Source organism: Passer domesticus, chromosome 8, assembly GCF_036417665.1.
Source record: "Passer domesticus isolate bPasDom1 chromosome 8, bPasDom1.hap1, whole genome shotgun sequence".
Lineage (NCBI taxonomy): Eukaryota > Metazoa > Chordata > Aves > Passeriformes > Passeridae > Passer > Passer domesticus.
In genome coordinates, this window is record NC_087481.1 from 8,911,922 (window position 1) to 8,935,009 (window position 23,088).

Consider the following 23,088-nt stretch of genomic DNA (forward strand, 5'->3'; position numbering starts at 1 on the left):
TCCTCCCCACAATGTTCCCAGTATCCCCAGTTTTCTCTAGTATCCCCCAGTACCACTCCCAGTATGTCCCAGTGTGTACCCTTGCAGTCCAACTCATTCTGCCCAGATTGCCCCTCAGCATTCCCTGTGTTCCCAACTTGTCCAAGTTCTTCCCAGTGTCACTCCCAGGATGTCCCAGTGTCTCCCACAGCATTCCAGTGTTCCCCAGTATGTCCCAGTCCTCCCCAGTGTTTCCAAGCACAGTTTAATTTATCAGGGTTGCTGTGGCAGCCAAACCCAGCAGTGGGGTCAGGGCAGTGCCCATGGCCACAGCCCCTTGCAGGGGCCCAGTGCAGCTTGGGCTGATGATCCACCCTCACAGCTGGCCCAGGGCAGCTCTGCAGTGCTTTTGGTGGCACCTCGGGCTGGCACACACCTGAGCAGTGTGTCTGTGTTCAGTGGGGAAAGTCAGGAGTATTAGATTGCTTCAAAAAAGCCCAAAAAGGGAAAACCCCTCTTAGGCTGAGTGCAGCCAGCTCTGCAAGCACAGCAGGTCCCAGGGGAGTGAGGACAGACAGGATGGGGCTGGGGAACGTGGAGCAAGGCTGTCCACACTGGGTCAGAGCTCAAGGCACAGCTTCTCTGAGCAGGCCAGAGCGCCTGAGGAGAGACCCTGGGTCAATATCAATCACAGAATGCTGAAATCACCTCTGATCTAAAGAGAAATGTAATAAAAGAAACCCTTTAAAATAGATATGTGTATGTTTTACAAGCTCTTTACAATCTTTCTCCATCACTAACTAGGAAAACTTTAATGATCCTCTGGGGCTTTGGTGTTGTTTACCTCAGACTCAGTCCCTGAGAGAGTCTTCAAAGAACTTCTCAAAAACTCAAACGTAAATTTAAACTCCAAAGTTTCTTGAAGTTTTAATGGGTCCCACTGAGGGACATGACTGAGAAAGTGTCCCCAGGTCCCAGTTAGAGCAGAACACTGGAGGCAGTGATGACAGCTGGGGACAAACAAGGCAAAGGTGTCTCTGATGCTGAGCAAACCTGGATGAGTTTGAGGAATGCAAAGGGCCAAGGCCAGAGCCCCAGCCCCTGGCCAGGCAGATCCTGTCCCTCCCTCCTTGCTCAGGGCTCTTCCCGGGATGGGCACTGGCATGTGGGGATGTGCAATGCCAAGGGCAGCACCATGGGGCGGCCCCCTCCAGGCTGCTGAGCAGGGACAAGGAGGCAATGAGGCCCCAGGCCTGCAAGGGTCACTTGTCTCCTGCTCCTGGCTCAGGCCCAGGGCCAGCAGCCATGGCCAAAGTGCTGCCCAAGTTGGCTCTGTCAGGGCCTTGCAGCTGCTGCCCATCCCTGTGCCCTGTGCAGCCCAGGCTGTCCTACGGTGTCCCTGCCCTGCGCCTCTGTCCCTGCAGGCTGTCGTCATCCCCCGGCTGCCCCCCCTGGCTGGCCCCTTCCTTTGCTGACAGCTCTGCCTCCTGCCTGCCTCTGCCTGCCCACACAAAGCCTTGGGCTGCTCCAGGCTTTTTCTGGGTGATGTGTTGCACCACAGCCCTGCCCTGGGAGGAAAATTCCTTTCTCCTGGTGTCCACTCTGAGCCTCCTCACCTGCACCTGGAATTAATTTTTCCTTTTTCAGGCTTTTCTCTACTATGTCAAAATGATCCACCATCTCTGAAACCACCCTTCAATCCCTCCCACGGCTCTTCTCTGCTCTCCTCAGTCTCCACCTCACTGAGCATAGAGCTCCTTTGTCCCTCTATTGTGGTCATGTGCTTGAGGCCTCCAAACTCCACTTTGGGAGATCTCTGGGCCCTCTCCAAGTTATTTGCAAATGAAAACATTCTGCTCATACTCCAAGAAAATCACCAGGCGCCAAGGTCAGTCAGACCTGTCTGTAATGGCTGCTTTTGTCTGGGAGCAATTCCCAGATAAATGGAATTATGGAGGCCAAGTTCCAATTTTGGGCATGGCCCCTGGACAAGAAGGACAGTTCTTTTCCATAGGAAGGAAGCAACAGGACCCCAGTGTTTCAGGGACAGATGGGATGTCATCACCAGAGGCCAAGGACAGCCAGAGCTCTCTGTCCTGGCAGCTTTTGTCTGGGCATAGCCCTTGCATATAGGGAAATTTTAGCCATGGACACCTGAAAAGGGAGAAGAGAAGGGAAGATTCTTTTCTATAGGAAGGAAAGCATGGAACCCCAGTGCTCCATGGGAGGCATCCATGCTGATGACAGGCAGCCCTCAACATGCCAAGGTCAGCTGCACCAGTCAGGTGCCTCTCAGGTGGCGGAATCAGCCAGGCCTGCTCTGTGTTCCCCTCATTCCATGAGGCCCTGCTGGGTCACAGTGACCTTCTGGTTCTGTGGGGCCCCAAGGTGTCACAGTGGTCTCCATGATTTCATGGGGCCTTGCAATTCCACAATGGTCTCCATGGATCCACGGTGCCCCCCAGGATCACAACGGCCCTTTGGCTCCACAAGGCCCTGCAGTGCAGCAATGGCCTCTTGGTTCCACAATGCCCTGCTGCTTCACACTGGCCCCTTGGGACCGTGTGGCCCAGCAGTGCCACAGTGATGTCCTTGGTGCCACGAGGCCATACAGTGTCACAGTGATTCCTTGGATCCATGCTACCCCAAAGTGTCACAACGGCCCCTTGGTTCCATGAAGATCCAGAAGTGTCACAATGGTCTCCATGGTTCCACGTGGTCCTCACAGTGTCACAGTGGTCTCCATAGGCAGGAAACAACCAAGCCCCAGTGTTGCAGGGGCCGATGAGGGGCAGTCACCAGAGGCAAAGGGCAGCCAGATTAGATGGTACTGGCAGATTTTGTCTGGGAGCAATCTTGGATATACAGAATTTTAGAGGCAGAATAACAATTTTGGACATGGATGACAGAAGCAGAAACACAGATCTTTTCCATAGGCAGGAAAGCAAGAGTTCCAAGGGCAGTTGAAAAGCAACTATCAGAGGGCAAGGTCAGCCAGACCTCTCCTTTCTGGTAGCTTTTATCTGAAAGCAAGCCTTGGATATAGGGAATTTCAGAGATAGAATCCTAATTTCTGCCATTTCTGCATTGATAAGCAGAATGGTTTTTTCCATAGGAAGGAAAGCACAGAGGCCAAGTGTTTCAAAGGCAGATGAGAGGTGGCTCGCAGGAGCTCAAGCAAGACAGACTTGTTTATCCTGGCAGCTGCTTTTACAGAGGGATCCTTGGATATATTTTGGGAGGAGGAATCTCACTTTTGACCACAGACATGTTGACAAGCATGACGGTTCCTTTCCATTGGAAGGAAAGCACTGTGCCCCGGTGTTTCAAAGACAGGTGAGAGGCAGCCCCTAAGAGGCCAAGGGCTCCCAGACCTGTCTGTCCTGGCAGCTTGAACTTGGGAGCAATCCTTGGATGAATAGAATCCCAGTTTCAGCCATGGGCTCCTGGTGGAAATAGATGGTTTTTCCATAAGAAATAAAAGTGCGAAATCCAAGTGGTTTGGAAGAAGATGAGAGGGGGCCAAACCTGCAGCTGTGGATGTCCAAAAGCCCCTTTTCAGGGCAGCCTCGTTGAGCCCGATGGCACCCGAGCTGCAGTGGTGAGGGTACACTCTCCACTCTGGTGTGACAGAGAGTGCACACTTTCTAGGACCCTTGGTAGCTACAGCAGAAGCGAGGAAAAAGGCGGACACTGTCTTCTGGGATAACCGGGTTTATTGAGGATCAGGGAGATGGAAGGTCGAGGGGAACCAGAAGGCAGAGACACAGTTAACAGGGTGACAGCAACTTATAAAGCAAGGTGGGTACAAAGGTGGAGCCAGGTCTCTAACCAATAGAGGACCAGGGGGTAGTGCATAAAGGGATACAGCCAACCTAACTGAACCCATCCCAGGTGTCCTGGGGAGGGGCCCCGGCCCCTGAACCAATCACTCGACGCCCTAGAGAGAAGCTTCTCAATGAAAGGGTCAGGTCGCAGAGTGATGGGCAGGGCACTGAGGAGGGATAGAACAAAAGGATACAATGCAACCGGGGAGGAGATAGGGAAACTGACAGGGGTTCAAGGGACGAGGCAACGGGGCAGAGCCACTCTTAACATAAGGGGAGAATGGAATATACCAACTTACAAAGTGCAACTTATTCAACTGCAACTGATTGAGGACACAACCCAACAGGCCACCATAGGCAAAGCCAGCCAGACCTGTCTTTCCTGGCACCTTTCATCTGGGAGAAATCCTTGGATATAGGGAATTTTGGAGGTGGAATATCAGTTTTGGCCACAGGCACCTGGACCGGAAGAAGAGTTCTTTTTATTAGGCAGGAAAGCACATGGTCCTGGTGTTTCAAAGGCAGATGTGAGGTTGCCCCTGGGTGGCCAAGCCAGCCAGATCTGTCTGTCCTGCCAGATTTCATCTGGGAACAATTCTTGGATAAACAAACATTTGGAGGAGGAAACCCAGTTTTGGCCATGGGCACCTGGAGGAGAAGGACAGCTCTTTCCCGCAGGAAGGAAAGCACAGAGCCCCGCTGCTCCAGGGGCAGATGAGCAGCAGCCCTTGGCATGCCAAGGTCAGCTGGACCTATCAGGTGGTTCCCAGGAGGCCAAACCAGCCAGACCTGTGCCATGTCCCCTTGGTTCCATGGGGCCCCGTGTTTCACAATGGTCTCCTTGAGTCCATGAGGCACCTCAGTGTCACCATGGCCTCTTGGTTCCAGGAGGTTCTGTGCTGTCAGCAATGTCTCCTTGTTTCTGCAGTGTCACAATGGCTGCATGAAGGGCTTAGGGTTTAAAAAACAGAGCACGAGCTCAGCCCATGGTCTGGACCCTCCTTCTCCTGGGGTTTGTGTCTCACCCACACTGGAACCCAAGCAGTTGGTAGCTGAATATGTGTCTTTCAGTAGATCTTCTGTCTTTCGGTCATTCCGTGTTTCTTCTTCTGCTTATCCTCTTTACCTGGAACATTTTTGGATAATTTAACATCTTTATGGTTATTTGGTTTCCAGGTTAAATGGAGTTAATGGAGTTACTGCTATAAGTGTTTCATGTTGAATTGGATGTTGTATTAAACCCTTTACCAAAGTTGCTTGATTTTTTGTACTTTGACAGTAAGATTTTGTGTCATTTTGACCTCTTGAGAATATCTGGTTGGTGTTTCTCCTGTTCACCAAACCTCAGTAAAGGAGCCTTTGGTTTTCCCCAGCATTTGAGCGTTCTGGGGTGTCACAGCCCTGCAGGCTCACAATGGCCTCTTGTTTCCACAAGGCCCTGGTGTGTCACACTTGCCCTCGATTCCCTGAGAATCTGGAGTGTCACACAGGTTGATGGCATTTGTCTTTCCTGCACCTCACATCCCCCTGCCCCACAGAGAGCCCTGAGCCACCCGTGAGGGACAGGCCCTGCTGGCCCAGGCTGGGCTCAGGGCTTGCCCTTTCTGCTTCCCCCAGCCAGCCCAGGCCTTGCTCAGCATTGCAGTTCCCTGCCCAGAGCCTTGGGCTCCCTGCACTCCTGGCCTCAAGGATCTGCTCTCACCAGTCCCTGGGGAGCCTTTGGCACTCCCTGCCCTCACTGGGGCCCAGCCATGCTCCAAGGCACTTGGAGTTTTGCTGCTGACTCCTTGAGCAGCTTCTTCATCCTTCTCTCAGTGCCTGAGGCTCCTGGACCTGGACCAAAATCCACCATGGGGCTGATTAAAATACAGAAAGCCCTCAGGAGCTCTTTGTCTCCCTTCAATTGTCTTCAAGTCTCCAGGGCTTGTGCAGTGATTGGAGTCAGTTTGGAGTTCTGTTAAGGAGGGAGATTTCAAAGTGCACCTCATGATTTTTGGTTTTTTAATCTCATGTGTGGGTTTGTTTTTTGGGGTTTTTTTTCATTGCAGAGAAGAGGTGATAGAAGTGATCTTGATGCTGAATGTCTCATTAGGAGATCTGGGAATGGAGAAGAATGAGCCCCTTGCAGGCTGACTCTGTTTGGACAACCTGCTCCTCACCCCCAGCCTCACCATGTCTGACATGGCCTGTCTGGGACTGACATCCCTGTGCCCTGCAGCAGAACCTTGTCCCCTGAGCTCTGCAGCTCCACATCCCAGCCCATTGCAACGTGTCCCACCTGCTCTCCTCAGGGCTCTGCCTGCATGCAGGCCCAGTTGTTTTCCTGCTTGTAAGGAAGGAGTAGGAAAGCCTGAGCAGATTTCCTGAACAACAAACCCCACTCAGGAACCACCTGCTCAGTCCAGGCTGCCTGGACTGGCGTCACCTTTCTACAAGGGAGACAGTGTGACCAGAAATGATCTCTGGAAGCAGAATTCTCAGAGTCTTTCAGCTGAATTCTCTGTCCCTGTCCTTTCCCTGGATCTCCTCTGCAGATACAAGCTGCTGGTGCCATTCCCACCTTTAACCCCTCTTTTGAATGCAAACAGATGTTCCCAGGTGTGTTAAGCAGGTGTTGCTCAATGTTTATACAATGGTTTTCGGTTCCTCATGCAGCCAAGGAGACCCTTGTGACACAGCGAGGGCTCATGGAACCAGTGGTCCATTGTGACACTGCCCATTCAAGGAGACCATGGTGACAACATGGAACCTCATGGAACAGAGGATCCATGGTGACAGAGTGGAGACCTGTGGAACCAAGGAGCCTCTGTGATACTCCAGATCCTCATGGAACCCAGGGTGCATTGAGGCACAGCCAGGCCTTGTTGGAAGCAAAGAAACTTCTGTAAAAAGCAGGGTAACACACACAGAACCAAGGAGTCCATTGCTACAGGATAAAACCTATGGAACCAGGGATCCATTGTGACAAAATGGGGCCTCATGGAAACAAGGGGCCACTGTGACATAGTGGGACCGCACGGAACAAATTGTGCATTATGACAATGTAGATCCAAGGAGGCCATGGTGACACTATAGAATCCATGGATCCAAGTGGCCATTGTGACACTGAAGAACTTCATGAAACCCAGGGTCCACTGTGACACAGCAGGGCCTCATTGGAACAAAGGAACCATTGTTGACAGTACAGAAACTCATGGAACCAAGGGGCCATGGTGACACAGCAGGGCCACATGGAACCAAGGAGACCAGTGATGTTTAGGAACCTCAAGGAACCGAGGGTCCATTATGACACTGCAGAAACAATGAGGCAATTGCTGACAGTATGGAAATTCATGGAACCAAGCAGCCATTGTGACACTGCAAGGTGGCATTGAACCAGGGAGACCATGGTGACACTAGAGAACCTCATGGCACTAAGGGTTTATTGTGACACCGCAGGGGCCCATGGAGCCAATTGTCCATTGTGACAATGCAGCTCTGAGGAGACCATGGTGACACTATGGAAGCTCATGGAACCATGGATCCATTGTGACAAAGCAAGGCCTCGTGGAACCAAGGAGACCATGGTGACATCATAGAACTTGGTGGAACCAAGGGTTCATTGTTACAGTCCAGAACCAAGGGGACCATGGTGACAATAAGAACCTCACAGGACCAAGATTCCATTGTTGAGCAGTGGGGCTTCATGGAACCAAGGAACCACAGCAGGGCCACACAGAACCAATGGTCCATAGAGATACTGCAAATTCAAGGAGACCCTGGTGATGCTATGGAACCTCATGGAACCAAGGAGACCACTGGGACACTGAGGAACCTTATGGAACCAAGCAGCCATTTTCAAACAATGGAACCAAGGAAACCATTGTTGACAGTACAAAACCTCATGGAAATGAGGGGCCATTTTTATACAGCGAGGCCTTGTGGAACCAAGGGGCCATTGTGACACTCTAGGGCCCCATGGAACCAAATATTCATGGTGACACAGCAGGGCTGCTTGTGACCAGTTGTCCATTTTGATACATCCAAGAGACCAGGGTGACACTATGGCAGTTCATGGAATCAAGGGGCTGTTGTGACACACCAAGGCCTCATGGAACCAAGGACAGCATTGTGGCAATGCAGAACCAAGAAGGACATTTTGACAGTAGAAGACCCAGTGGAACCAAGAGTCCATTCTTGTACAGCAGGGCCTGATGAAACCAAGGGGCCATCATGAAACTGTAGGGCATAATGGAGTCAAGGACACCACTGATAATGAAATCCACAGGACAGAAACTTTTGAACACAGTTTTGAATATTTGAAAGCAGGTATTCTTTATTGCAGCATGGTGGTCACTTGGGCCATCCTTCCTCCATTCAAGCCTACTTAGCATCAAATGAACAGAGTTTTTATCACACACACTGATTATGTGTTCATTAGCTATCCCCACTTTCTTTGAATTTATTTGACATAGTTACTCCCCTTATCACAAATCCTTATATGGTTCTTTGGGGTCTGTCTTCAACATCTGGTGTCCTTTGTAGGTTGGCTTTCCTCAACCCCCACTTTTGAGTAAGGACAATATTATTGTTCTGTATAACTTCCGCTTTGTCAGCCTTGCAGAGCTGAGCTGGCATCTTGCTTGCATTTTGTGTGATTTCTGTTTGCCTCTTCTACATCCTTTATCCATTTCTCCAAGGCTGTGCTGTTCTGTTCTACTGTTCTTGATAAGAGTAAATGTTGTTCTGTTCTCCTGTCCTTGTCACAGTGCTCACCTCGCATGAAGTGTGTCTGCAATCGCCCAACCTATGGGCTTGGGGTGGGCAAGTGTTCCTGGGGAAACAGGGATGGGACAGCTGGGCTGGACTGACCCAAGGGATGTCCCACTCCATGACACACCATGTTCAGCAATCAACTGAGAGAAACGGGGGGACAAGGTGGGTAGGGGATTAATTTCTTTTTTAAGACATTTTTCTTTCAAAACAGCACCTACACATACAGAGTCTTCTCCTGTGACAAGGTGGTTAAATATTTTCTGCTGATAAGAGATTTCCTGTGGATTTGCTTTTCTTCTGTTTGTGGCCTTTTCTTTTTGTGGTTGGTTTGTTTGTGGGGTTTTGTGTTGTTGTGGGTGGGTCTTGGTTTGGTTTTCTTGATTGGGTTTGGGGTTTTTTTTGTTTGAGTTTGGGTTTTTCCCTATTGACTTGCCTTTCTTCTGATGCATAAGTTTTCCCTGCCTTTTCTTGTGGCTTGCTTGGCACCTGATGGCAAGACAAATTTTAACTCAGTCATCTTGCCCAGTTACATTTTGAAATCAGTATTTACTAGATGAGTTTGGTCACAGACTTGGCAACATCCACAAAGGAATTAAAAGTTAATTTCTTCCCATTATAGAGATAACAGAAACGTTCCCCAGCAGTGGTGAAGGGCTGGTCACTGAGGGATGTCCCCAGGGTGTGGCTGCCAAGAGGACTCTCTACCACAGATGACATTTGACCCTCATTGTTCAGCCAAATTCCCACCCACCCCATGTTCCACCCCTTCAGCCCAGCTCTCTCCAGTCTGAAAGGAGAGCACAGCTCTGAGAAAAGCACAGCAGACCCTGTCACAGGCCTGGCTGAAGTCTGGGCACGCAACATCCCACATGGATGTTGTGTGCCCAGGCGTTTCTTCTCCCTGCCATGGGGGATCTGCAGTGCATGCCTTGTCCTACCAGTGCCTGGAATGGCTGCAGGAGGATTTGCCACATCCCCTTCCTTCCTGAGCCTGACCAGGCTGTGACTCTCCTAGTCCTCCTCCCTGCCCTGTTTGCAGACAGGTTCCACGTCTGCCCTTCCCAAGTGCCCAGGACCCTCTGGGATGGCTCTGCCTTTCCAAGGGTTTAAGAGAGGTCTCACAATGACACTGCCCAGCCTTCTCAATAGCTCTGTCACCAAAGGCCTTTTGCACATCCCTCAGTTCCAGCTCAGTGCCCAGAACACAGCACAGCCCTGTCCAGGTCCTTGGGGTGGTTCACAAGGGAGGCAGCTGTGATTTCTTCCCACAGACCCCCACTCCAGTGGAGTCTCTGTGCAGTCCTTGGCTACCCTGATGTCCTAGTTTAGGTCAAATTTAATGAGGAAACCTCCAAAGGGTCCTTCTGGAAAGCAAATTCAACCTGCCCCTCCCCTCACCAGTTCAGGAGGCAAAAATCTCCTTCCAGAAAAGTGGAAAAAAACAGTTTATTTAACAAGCAAAGTACTCACAAACATGGAAAAAAATATTAAACAATGAAATCTCTTGCTGTTCTGAAGAGATGGCAAATTCAGAAAGGCCTTCTGTGGTTCCCAGAGTCCTTCCATGGGTTGTGACTTGGCTCCCTCAGTCTCCATCAGTCCCTCCAGTGCTGGAACACCGTGTCCCAGGCCCCTGTGGGCCACAGGCATGAGCTCCCAGTGTTCTTCTAGGTTCATGGTACAGAGCAGGGCTGAACAGTTCCAAGGAAAGGAACAGCCCCAGTCTGGGGAACTTCTCTGCCTCAGCTAGAAAAAATAAACAAACTAAAAGCAAAGGAGAACTCTCTCCTGCTTGCTGTCCGTGCTGCAGAACAACAGGCACAGAGAGAGAAAGAATTGTGGGGCAGTGAAAATGAAGCTTCTGCACACACAAACTGCATGCTGTGACTTCCCTGCCTTTGCTCTTGGAACCAGTCTTAAAGGTGCAGTACTTATTTCTGGGCTAACAGCTGTGTGGGGATATAACTCGGCATCACAAAGTCACCCCAGGACACCTGAGCACTTTCTCTGGAGCTTCACTCCCCTGGATGTTTGTCTCCATGCAATCCTCAGCACATCCCAGCAAAGAATTTAGGTGGTTTTGCAGAGGACTTAACTCTCAGAGTGAAGAGGCCTCAAGGCATTGTTTGTGCCCCTGGAATTGTGCTCACTCAGGTTCATCTCCCCATACATGCATGATGCACTGCTGAAATCTCCTCAGTACAGAGCAAACATGGCCTGCTGGCCTGGTCACTTGGTGTCCCCCCGTGCAGGGACAAACAACCTCCTGCAGGTGGGGGAGAAGCCAGTGCTGGCAATGGTGGTTGCAGGGGCTGGTGTGGGACAATTGCCCTGGGGCACCTTCCCAGGCTGTCTCCAGAACAAAGACACAGCCCAGGCCCTTCTCTGCTGCTCCCTCAGGTCCATGCCAGGAGCTCTGGCTGTGCCAGGACACTGCTGCGTGTCCCCTCTGCACACTCCCCCTCTGCCCCAGGAACTGGGCTTTGCTGTGCCAGGGCATTCCTGGGGCACATTGCTGACAGCAGCTCTGGAGAGAGGGCAAAGCCTTCCTGCCCTGCACTCAGGAGATGCCCTTTGCTGGTGGAGCTGCTGTGTTGGAGCCCAGCTGTGTCCCAGCAGTGCCCATGGCCTGTCCCTGCCTGAGGGCACAGCACGGACACGCAGCAGGACAGTGACCAAGCTGCCAGAGCACTCCGGTCTCGCACCCACAGCAGGGCTGGGAAGAGGAGTGTGGAGCTGGGAGGAGCAGATGTGGAAAGAGGCAGGGCCATTGTCCCTGGCCGTGCTGCTGTTCTGGGAGCCCCTTCCCTCCACCTCTGCTCACAGGCACTGCCCCTGCAGAGGCAGAGAAGGGCACAGGAAAAACACAGGTTTGACACACAGGTCAAGCATGCACTTGTTTTTATTTAAATAAAATAGTCTTTGTATTTCAAAAGAAAAGTAGAAAGTAATGTAGAAATGCTAGGAGTAAAACGATAGTATTTTCTAAAAAACATTATAGCACAAGAAAGTTACCATAGGAAAAATGGACAAATAGGGGGGAAAAGGCTGAGATTGGGAAGAGTTACATTCTGAAGGCTCTGCAGCAGAAAATAGAGTTTATAGCTTCAGAAGATGCAGTCACCAGTTTTTCCAGGGCGTTCTTAAGCTCCTGGTTCCTCAGGCTGTAGATGAGGGGGTTCAGGGCTGAAGCCACCACTGAGTACAGAACTGACAGGGCCAGATCCAGGGATGGGGAGGAGATGGAGGGAGGCTTCAGATGAGCAAATATGGCAGTGCTGATGAACAGGGAGACCACAGCCAGGTGTGGGAGGCAGGTGGAAAAGGCTTTGTGCCGTCCCTGCTCAGAGGGGATCCTCAGCACAGCCCTGAAGATCTGCACATAGGAGAAAACAATGAACACAAAACAACCAAAAACGAAAGAGATGGAAAACACAAGAAACCAAACTTCCCTGAGGTAGGATCGTGAGCAAGAGAGCTTGAGGATCTGTGGGATTTCACAGAAGAACTGGCCCAGGGCATTGCCATGGCACAGGGGCAGGGAAAATGTATTGGCTGTGTGGATGAGAGCATTGAGAAAGGCACTGGCCCAGGCAGGTGCTGCCATGTGGGCACAAGCTCTGCTGCCCAGGAGGGTCCCGTAGTGCAGGGGTTTGCAGATGGACACGTAGCGGTCGTAGCACATGATGGTCAGGAGGCAAAACTCTGCTGAAATGAAAAATACAAACAGAAAAACCTGTGCAGCACATGCTGTGTAGGAGATGGTGGTGGTGTCCCAGAGGGAATTGTGCATGGCTTTGGGGACAGTGGTGCAGATGGAGCCCAGGTGGCTGAGGGCCAGGTTGAGCAGGAAGAAGAACATGGGTGTGTGCAGGTGGTGGCCGCAGGCTACGGCACTGATGATGAGGCCGTTGCCCAGGAGGGCAGCCAGGGAGATGCCCAGCAAGAGGCAGAAGTGCAGGAGCTGCAGCTGCCGCGTGTCTGCCAATGCCAGCAGGAGGAAGTGGCTGATGGAGCTGCTGTTGGACATTTGCTGCCTTGGGGTATGGGTATTTATAGAGGATTTGCACCTGTCTGGGAAGGAAATGGCACTGCCAGATTAGACATTTCTTCATTCTCATAATCATGGACTGTTGAAAGAAGACATTGACAAATTGGGACCAACTTCTCAGAGTCAATCCTATGTATTTTATTTGGAATCCCCCCAAAATTACTTCTGTTCCTATGAGGGAATTTTCCTAAACATTTTTTTTTCATTTGGGTGTGTGCTGCTGAATTACTGCCTCATCTTCAGCATTGCTGTCAGACTGACCACTGGGTGGCCACAGGTAAAACAGGGCTCCCTGTGTAGTCAGGACTGTCAGACCAGGTAGAACCACACAGGTGCCCTTTGATAATTTCATCTCCAACTATTTCAAATTGATCAAGTTTAAATCATGCTTGAAAAATAAAGTGGACCTATTGAAAGTTTCAGTTTCAAAGTAAATTTCTCTAAACACTTCCCCCTTTCCCTCTGCAGCTGGACAGGAAGGATATACCAAGGGCTGGTCTGGCTGTCTGCTGCCTGCAGTTGTGCCTATTTGGAGCAGTTTCTCTCTACCCAAGCCTTGTCCCTGCCAGTGCTGCCAGAGCCCAGCCCAGTCCTGGGAACTCAGCTCTGCCCTGCAGACCCCTCCCAACACAGGGCACTGCCCTGGGGCATCTCCCTGGCAGCAGGGCCTTAAGGGCAGGGCAGACAAACAGAGATGCTGCAAGCCAAGGTGCTGCTGCTGCTGTCTGGAGGGAGAGGAGGCTGAGGAGGGGATTTCTGAGGGAGATCTGAGGCATATCTGCTGATGCCCAGGCTGACAGTGCAGGAGTTTCAGTGACACAGCCAAAGCTGACAGCCCCTTCCCTTTAGGAGAAAGCTGAGAGCAGCCCTGGCCATGCAGCACCATCTCCACAGCAGGAGGAATCTCCCCTGATGGGGGTCGCTCCTTCCACCTCCAACTTCTCCCCTGCAGTGTCCATGGGGAGCTGCCACGCAGGCTGAGAGCTGCCCCTGGCAGGTGGCACATCCCCTGGGCTGGCCAAGAGCCCTGAGGGCTGCAGGACCTGCTCTGCAGGACAGCCCTGGCAGCCCTGGCTGCAGCCCCAGTTTCACCCCCTGCAGCTGTCCCTGGCAGCAGGAGCCGTCCTGCCCTGTCCCTCTGAGGGTGCCCAGGGCAGCCCCGCTCTGCAGCACATCCTCCTCCTCCTGCTCCCCTGCCACAGAGAAACTGGGAGAGTCCTCCTGGCACATCCCCCAGGCTGTGGGGTGTGCTGGCTTCAGGAGATCCCTCCAGGGGACATTGCCCTGCATCCACTGACTCACCATGTGGAGGGCTGTGAAGATCTTTCCCCCAGTGAAGTTTCAGCTCAATGACTTCCTCAGCCTGTCTCTGCCTGGCTCCTGTCCCCTCAGTGCCTGCAGGCAGAGCCCTCAGCCCTGCTGGGCTGGGAGAGGAGCTGGTCCTGGGAAGAGCTGTTCCTTTAAAGCTCAGCAGCACAGACGCAGCACAAGGACTTTAATGACCCTCTTGGGACTTGGGTGTTGTTTACATCAGACTCAGTCCCTGAGAGAGCCTTCCAAAGACTTCTCCAGAACTCAAAGTTAAATTGAAACTCCAAAGTTTCTTGAAGTTTTAATGGGTCCCACTGAGGGACATGACTGAGAAAGTGTCCCCAGGTTCCAGGTAGAGCAGAACACTGGAGGCAGTGATGACAGCTGGAGACAAACAAGGCAAAGGTGTCTCTGGTGCTGAGCAAACCTGGATGTGTTTCAGGAATGCAAAGGGCAATGGCCTGAGCCCCAGCCCCTGGCCAGGCAGATCCTGTCCCTCCCTCCTTGCTCAGGGCTCTTCCCGGGATGGACACTGGGATGTGGGGATGTGCAATGCCAAGGGCAGCACCATGGGGTGGCCCCCTGCCAGGCTGCTGAGCAGGGACAAGCAGCCACCCTGTGATGTCACACAGCCCCTTGGATGTCACACAGCCATCTGTGATCTCATACAGCATCCTGTGATATCACAGAGCACCCTATGATGTAACACAGCCACCTGTGATGTCACAGCCCACTCTGGGATGTCATACAGCACCCTTGTTTTCTCACAGAGCCAATTCTGGGATGTCACCCTGGAATGTCATGCAGCTGCATTGTGATGTCCCAGAAGACTCTATGATGTCAGAAAGTTGCTTTGGGATGTCACAGTCTGTTCTGTGATGTCACAGTCTTCTCTATGATGTTACACAGCCACCTAGTGATGTCACAACCCACTCGCTGATGTCACAGAGCCACCAGCTGTTACGTCCGGATCTGCTCTATGGCCTCATACCCTACTCCATGATGTCACAGACAGCTCTGTGATGTCACAACCCCCTCAGTGATGTCACAAAACCCTCTCTGTTATGTCATGCTGCCACTCTCTAATGTCACAACACACACTTTGTCCTCACAGCCTGATCTATGATGTCATACAGCCATGCCATGATGTCACAGCCTGCTCTGTGTTGTCACACAGTCTCCTCTATGATGCTGTTGCTGCTCAGTGACCTCACACAACAAACTCTGTGATGTCATAGCCCAATCTATGACCTCACACAGCCCACTCTGTGCTGTCACACAGCCCCCTGCTGACATCACAGCTGCTCTGTGCCTCTAGGACACAGCCACAGAGGTGCCGCTGTGACACAGCCCCCTCTGGGACATCCCCCAGCCCCTGCCAGTGCTGAGCCCCTGTCAGCTCTGGCTGTGCCCTGCTCGTGTCCCTGAGCTGCCCTGGCAGTGCCCCAGCCCTGCTGGGCTGTGCACAGGAGCTGCTCCTGGCCAGAGCTGTCTCTCTGCAGCGCTGCCCTTGCCAGGAGCTGCCTCTGGGCCAGGAGCCCGGCCCAGCTCAGCAGCACAGACACAGCAGCAGGACTTCAATAACCCTCTGGGGCTTTGGTGCTCTTTGCATCAGACTGAGTCCCTCAGAGTATCCTCAAAGAACTTCTCAAGAACTCCAAATCAGATTCAAACTTCAAACTTTCTTTAACTTCTAATGGGTCCCAAGGAGGGACACAACTCATGTGAATGTGTTCCCAGGTTCCAGGTAGAGCAGAACACTGGAGGCAGTGATCACAGGTGGAAACAAGCAAGGGAAAGGTCTCTCTGGTGCTGAGCAAACCTGGATGTGTTTCAGGAATGCAAAGGGCCAAGGCCTGAGCCCCAGCCCCTGGCCAGGCAGATCCTGTCCCTCCCTCCTTGCTCAGGGCTCTTCCCGGGATGGGCACTGGCATGTGGGGATGTGCAATGCCAAGGGCAGCACCATGGGGCGGCCCCTGCCAGGCTGCTGAGCAGGGACAAGGAGGCAATGAGGCTCCAGGCCTGCAAGGGTCACTTATCTCCTGCTCCTGGCTCAGGTCCAGGGCCAGCAGCCATGGCCAAAGTGCTGCCCAAGTTGGCTCTGTCAGGGCCTTGCAGCTGCTGCCCATCCCTGTGCCCTGTGCAGCCCAGGCTGTCCTACGGTGTCCCTGCCCTGCGCCTCTGTCCCTGCAGGCTGTCATCATCCCCCGGCTGCCCCACCTGGCTGGCCCCTTCCTTTGCTGACAGCTCTGCCTCCTGCCTGCCTCTGCCTGCCCACACAAAGCCTTGGGCTGCTCCAGGCTCCTTCTGCACCACAGCCCTGCCCTGGGGGAGGAAATTCCTTTCTCCTGCTGTCCAGTCTGGGCCTCCCCAGATGCCCTTGTGTTGTGTTCCACTGCAGTAAGCAGCAAAACAACTCCCCCAGGCCCCAGAGTCTCAGACCTCAGGCAGGCATCGATGACCAACAGGGAAAGGAAGGCAACAGGATGGGTACTGGTTTAGAAAAGCACAGGATCCTTTATTGTGCCAGGGACCAAGACAAGAAATTAAGGGGGAGAGGGGGTGGTGGCTTGTCATGGGTTTTATATGACAGGGTAGGGGTGGAGTTTAGAGTCGGGGTCCAATAGCAGAAGGAGCAGGGCACTGCAAAGGAGTGGACAGAGGAGGACAACCAATGGAAAAATCGACGGCGGGGACTTTGCAGTAGAATTTGGACCAATGAGGTTACAGAAAAGGAAAAATGTTCTGTGGCCACTCCTTTTTTGACCAGATGGGGTGGAGTGTCTTTTCCTGGGCTTGCAGGGGCATGCCCGACAGGGTGGAGGGGCGGAATCCTCTTTAAATCACACTCCTCACTTGATGCTGTCTGTCTGGCTAGAATCCCTACTTCCTGGGGCAGGGGAACTCCACACCCTTGGTGCCATTATTTCTTTCTCTTGGTGTTTTATACAATGAAGAAAAACTCCAGCCTCTCTGAAACCACCCTTTAATCCCTCTCAGGCTGCTCCTGTTCTGTCCTCAGTCTCCACACCACTGAGCCCAGAGCCACCACATTCTACCTGCTGGTTATGTGATGAGGCATCCAAACCCCATCTTGGGAGATTTTTGGTTACTTTTCAAGGTCTGTGAAAATGGAAAAATAGTGGTCAACATTATTTTGTCCCACATCTTGCAGTAACAGAACAGGAGTCAATATCACTCAACTGAATGAGGGTGGATTTACATTTGTTAAAACGAGGAAATATTTTACAATTATGAGAGTGGCACAAAACTGCAACTGTTTTTCCAGAGAACTGCATTCCCCATCCCAGGAATTGTCCAAGAGCAGGAGCTTTGTGCAACCTGATCCAGTGAAACCCTCTCATCCCCAAGGACAGAATTGCTGTCATGGGGGTTCTCTGCTGTGCTGGGTGCCCTTACAACGCTTCTGGCCAGAATGTCTGCTGAGGGCAGCCAGGCTGCTGCAGGGGCAGTGACCTCACAGCCATCACCATGGCAGCCCTGTGCCCTGGGCCTGGCTCTCCCCTTTCCTCTGCCCCTGCCTTGTCTCTGCTGGCATGAAGAGTTTTCTCATGAATATCTTGTCCCCAAGGTGCTGGGGCCAATGGCTTCCCAGGCAGGCTCCTGGAGCAGAAGTGGCTTTTCAGAGCCCAGGCAGAAATGAGCCCTGAGGCAGCAGCTCTGCAGTGCTGGCCACCAGGCCGGGCTGCCAAGGGAGGCTTCTGGCCATGGCCTGCAAGCAGCTGCTGCTGCCAAGGTGCCTTTGGTGCCTCAGGCTCTGCCTGGCACAGCTCCCAGCACGGCACTCTGCCCTTGTGCCCGAGCCCTTCCCTGTGCTGGGGCTGGCCTGGGCCTTTTCCTGCAGCGGGACCTGCCCTGCTCCTGGCACAGGAAAGGCAGTTCCTGCTGGAGCAGGAGGCTCTGCCTGCAATGGGCTCCAACAACTCCAGCAAGGCCCTGTTGACATCAAAATTGCTTCCTAGATCACTATATGCTAATAATTGTTATAGCTCCTATACTGTGGAGTAAATAACTCTTTTTTAAAATTTAATCTGTGGTGTAAACAAACCATTCTGTCTAATCATGATCAGAATCAATCAGAGCTGTATTTATATCAATTTATCTAGTATTCCATCGATAATCCTGTGGGACAAATTGCATTAAGGTTCAATTCTACCTGTCTAATCTTTTACAGCTTTGACAAAGTCTGGGGCTGGGATTGGATCCAGCCACTCCCACTCTCCTCTAATAAAATAAATTTTGGAAGTCTAGGGGTCCTGCAGGGGTTTGAGGATCCATGGTGTCTGTTGGGTGTCATTTCTCCATCTCATGACTCATCAGGAGTTTCTCCAAAAAAGAAATAAAGCTTTTGCCTGAAGCTCCCACTGTGCCCATGACTGGAGCCCCTGTGAGTGTCTGGGACATCCCAGCTCATTGGCAGCCTGGGGACTCCTGGGATGCCACCGTGGAGCCCCCGTGAGTGCCTGTGACAGATCGGTGCCTTTGCAGCCCAAGGTGCCCTGGGATGTCACCATGGAATGGCTGTGACTGCCTCTGAGCACAGGGCTCTTTACCATCCCCAGAAACCCCTGGGAGGCCTCCATGGAGCCCCTGTCTCTGCCTGTGACATTCCAGCTCTTGAACAACCTGGAGACTCTTGGAAAGTCCCCATGGAACCCCTCTGAGAGCCTGTGACAAATCTGATCCTTAGTGGGCAACCACCACCAGGCCCCTGTTGCTATGGTCAGTTTCCATGGCATCCATCACCAGGCCCCTGTTCCCCCAGATCCACAGAATTGGCTGAGCTGGGAGGGACCCATCAGGATCCTGGAGTCCAACTGCTGGCCCTGCACAGGACACCCCAACAATGCCAGCCTGGGCCTGGCAGTGCTGTCCAAACGCTGCTGGAGCTCAGAGAGCCCTGGAGCTGGGACCCTTCCCTGGGGAGCCTGGGCACTGCCCCAGCAGCCTCTGGGCAAAAACCTTTTCCTGAGATCCAACCTCAGCCTGCCCCGACTCAGCTGCAGCCATTCCCTCCAGTCCTGTCCCTGGGCACCAGAGGGAAGAGGTTCCCACAGCCCCAGCCAGGGACCTGCTCCCAAGGCTGCTGCCATGGCCACCAGGGCTTGGTTTCCACCAGCTGAGGTTTAGGACTTCGGGTCCCCAATGTCCTGCTCCTGCTAAAACCGAGCTGCCCTCACTGCCCTCCTGTCTCCCATGGAAAGAACAAAAGGCAAAGATCCTGGGCTGGGATAAGAACAATTTATCGGGAATAGCAACAAGACAAAGAACAAACAGCAACAGAAACAATATCAATAACAGCAAGGAATAAGAGAAAGTATTTGCAGGAAAAGCTACATTACCACTGACTGCCTCTACTCAACCATGTTTATCCTCGCTCCTGGGAAGGACACCCTTCTCTTCAGGGAGACAGGGAGTCTCTTTCGTGCTCCTAGCACTGACTAGAGATGGGAGTGAATGTAATGACAGGGCCATGGCCTGACCCTCATGTTATTTGATCCCATATCATGTCGTTGGCAGGAGTAGGAAAAGGGACAGGTGTCTTCCCAGCATGGATCACAGAGACCATCGATCACCAGGGCTCTTCCCAACATGGGTCTTACAATGGGGGATGAAGCTGCAACTGGGCATTAAGCTCTTCCTGCAACTACGGCATTTGCAGGGCTTCCCTTACTGGTGCCTCCGTCGGTGTTGGGTCAAGTGAGAGCTCTGGGTGAAGCTCTTCCCACACTGGGGACACTCGTAGGGCCTCTCCCCACTGTGGATGCGCCGGTGGGTGATGAGGGTCGAGTTGTGCTTGAAGCCCTTCCCGCAGTCAGGGCAGCAGAAGGGCCTCTCCTCGGTGTGAATCCGCTCATCCAGGAGGAGATTGGAGCTGGTCTGAAACTTCTTCCCACACTGGGGACACTTGTAGGGCCTCTCCCTGGTGTGGATGCGCCGGTGTCTGATGAGGTTGGAGTTGTTCTTGAAGCCCTTCCTGCAGTCAGGGCAGCGGAAGGGCTTCTCCTTGGTGTGAATCTGCTCATGCAGGAGGAGATTGGAGCTGGTGGCAAACCTCTTCTGGCACTCGGGACACTCATAGGGCTTCTCCCCAGTGTGGATGTGTTCGTGCCTCACGAGTTCTGAGCTGCACCTGAAGCCCTTCCCACATTCCCCACACTCATAGGCCCATTCCCCAGTGTGGATCATCTGGTGGCAGAGGAGGTGGGAGCTCTGCCTGAAGCTCTTCCCACACTCCAAGCACTTATAGGGCTTCTCCCCATCATGAAGCTGCTCACGGGAGAACAGCTTTGAGCTCTGCCTGAAGCTCTGTCCACCCTCCTGGAACAGGGTGGGTCTTTCCCCCTCAGAGCACCCTGGGCTGGATTTGCAGGCCCTCCTCCTGTGGGATCTCCGAGGCTTTTCCTCCTCCTTGGGTTTCTGCCCTGTGGCATCATTCAGAACAGCCTCTGCCATGAGCTTCTGCTGTGGGGATTTGTCCTCCCTGGTCTCCATCCTCAGCTCCTTCTCTGGGGGAGGAAGGACAAGGAGAGGATGGGATTTGACTCTGTGCAATAGGGAAGGGGAAGGAGATCTCCCCAGTGCATCCCCAGCAGGATGGCGTTAGCAGTGAGGTTGTCTTACAGCCATGCTGGGCTGGGAGATGGAGCAGGAGAGAGAGGGAAAGGGGCACTGACTTCTGCCTCACCTGTCTCGGTGTCACGGGGCTTCTTCCTCTTCCTTACAGCCACCCCCTCCATTCGGCCAGGGTTTGGGAATGGGAAATCCTGGTTTGGGGAGAAACATAATGTATGAGCACATTGGGTTAGGGGGATCCTCCTGCCCAAGTCCATCTCCACTGTTGTGGCACATCCACAACGAGCCCCTGTGAGCAACCTGCACTCCCAGAGCCCGGAGCACGCTTGCTTAACCTGCTGATGGACAAGGCCAGAGGCAGGTCTGTGTGCACAGCTCCAAACACAGTTTATTGCAATGCAGAGGGTCCACGCACAGAAACAAAATGGGGCTGAGGACACAGGGTTTGATAAGGGGGGAAAGGGGCGGGTCTGAGGGCCAAGGGCCAATGGGAACTGAGCACAGGTGGTGCAGAGGAGGGGCAGCCAACTGGGGAACCAATGAGGTAACAGGGGCGGAGCATTGCAGTAAACCGGGACCAATGGGGGACAAGAGAGGGGAGAACATTCTAGGAGAGTACATATAAGGAAAAAAGAGCAGCTGGACTGGGTGATACCAATGAAGCCTGCTGCATTCACATGAGCCTGAAAATGCTGATGGTGAGAGCATTGTCCTCAGAGGGGTGTCTCTCTCTGACCCTGGTCACCTTTGCCCTGAGGTATTACAGTTCCCAGTGTTGGGCCCCTCTGCCTGCACACTCTAGAAGTCACTGGAATCTGGTGCCCAAGTAAACCCCAAAACACCGAGATTCAGTCCCCCAAAATGCACACATGACCAAGATTCAGCAAAAACACCCAACCTTGGTTTCTCCTCTCTGGTATCTCCACTTTTGGCTCCTGGAGGCCACTCCCCTGTCGGGGTTGCTGCGGGTCAGGTTTGTATTGGTGTTCCCCCTCTCTGGGCTGCTGGGGCTCCTGGCAATCCCACAGGTTCCCCTTCTCTGGGCTCACCACTTTGGCATCACAGGCATCCCAGGGGTCAGCACTGCCCGGGGTCCCTGTTTCAGAGTCCTGGGGTATCCATGGCTCCCCCCTGTCCATGCTGCCAACACGTCCAGGCTTCTGGAGCACCCCCAGCTCTCGCATTGCCCGTTTCTGCTCCCCCCAGGGCCGGTTTCCCTGCCAGCCCTGCCGGTCCCGGGCGATCCCCAGGTGGCTCTGGGCTGACAGTGCAGCCCCTGGGCCGGGCAGAGCCAGCCCCAGCACGGGGGGACCCTGCATCCTGCGCTGCCTCGGCAGCCGCGCCCAGCGCCGGGCACAGAGCTCGGGCAGCCCCCGCCGCCCCCTGCCCAGGGAGCCCCGGGGACCCCCGCAGCCGGGGCCGGCTCTGAGCGAGGCGGCCCCGAGCCCGGCTGCGTGGCCAGGGGGGCACGGCGAGCCCGGGGCCTCTGTGCCAGCGCTTCCCCCGCTCTCCCTCAGCCTTTGCCCGGCCCGGCCCCCGAGCACAGAGCTCTGCCCGGGGCTCCCGGCCCGAGGGGCGGCTCCGGGCCCGCCCGGCCGCTCCCGGCTCCAACAGCCCGCCCGGGGCCGCCAACAAAACATCCCAGCAACAAATCCACAAACCAACCCCTGCCACCCTGTCTTGCTGCGCCTTCCCAAGGACCCCAGCCCCGCGGCAGTGCCCCCGGTGCATCGGGACAAAAAGCTGCTCCAGCCCAGCCCCTCGGAAGCCCCAGCTGCGGCCCGTCCCTGGCACAGCTGTAATGGACAATCCTATAAGTTAAGGCCATTGAAAGTGTTACTGTTAAATGTGAAGTTTCAATAAGTTAAGTGTGTTAATTATGTTGTTGTTAAAATGTAAAACTTCTAATGTTACTGTTGATTTGAAGTTGTAATAAGCAAAGTTGTTGTTACAAGGTTGAACCTGTTAGTCCCTGCAGTTCACACCCACCCTTGTTACCTCCGTCAAGTGCTGCCTCCACTGCTCTCTAAAATGGCGCCGAGGAAACCTCCCTGGGAAATATGCAAATCAAGAGGAAGTCAAGAGAATCTAACTAAAGACCCTGAAACCAACAAACTAAACTAAAATTTAAGAAACTAAGTGAATGGTTCTGCTGGCAAAAGGTACTCTTATTCAATTAGTGAGGTTTTAGAACTCACTGTAATTTCAACAGAACAGAGATGAAGTGAGGACCCTAGACTTCGAGCCAGACAGTTGTCTTCCTGGGCACGCTCGTGAGGACGGAAGCCCCAGTTCTGCTGTGCAGCAAAACTGCGTCACCTCCTCCTCTGCGTCGCTACCGGGAGCAGTGGCGGTGTGCACGACCCCTCGGGCCCCCACCCAGAGCTGATCCTTTAATAAAGGCACTGAAAAGGAGAAAGATCTCCTGCCCATTTTTATATCAGTTGGGGGCTCGTCCGGGATAACCACGCCTGAAGAGGACACCAGGAACGGGACGGCCGCCCGCCTGGACCTCCAGGACAGCTGGCTACTCGGACCCAAGAGATCAGCCTGGGACCAGCGACGTCA

The 23,088-nt window shown here is 53.3% G+C and overlaps 2 protein-coding genes and 1 long non-coding RNA gene across 3 annotated transcripts in view; 1 reads left to right on the top strand and 2 right to left on the bottom strand.

Annotated features, from left to right (window-relative positions):
- Positions 1-21,574, bottom strand: part of LOC135305571 (zinc finger protein 850-like) — a 296,716-nt gene extending 275,142 nt beyond the window's left edge. The window contains 4 exon segments of the mRNA XM_064429306.1: positions 13,552-13,558; positions 19,619-20,453; positions 20,633-20,711; positions 20,821-21,574. Coding sequence (XP_064285376.1) covers positions 13,552-13,558; positions 19,619-20,453; positions 20,633-20,684 — 894 coding nt within the window. The 5' untranslated portion in view covers positions 20,685-20,711; positions 20,821-21,574.
- Positions 2,483-5,067, top strand: LOC135305712 (uncharacterized). The gene is made up of 2 exons (XR_010366695.1): positions 2,483-2,968; positions 3,095-5,067. It is a non-coding gene; the product is annotated as an uncharacterized LOC135305712 (long non-coding RNA).
- Positions 11,626-12,591, bottom strand: LOC135306003 (olfactory receptor 14J1-like). Its single transcript, XM_064429575.1, has one exon. It carries the CDS (start codon positions 12,589-12,591, stop codon positions 11,626-11,628), a length of 966 nt encoding a protein of 321 aa, XP_064285645.1.
- Positions 21,575-23,088: the final 1,514 nt, after the last annotated feature.

What these genes read in the sequence shown, in the direction of transcription:
- LOC135306003 (XM_064429575.1), bottom strand. Translation starts at nt 12,591, where the DNA reads ATGTCCAACAGCAGCTCCATCAGCCACTTCCTCCTGCTGGCATTGGCA.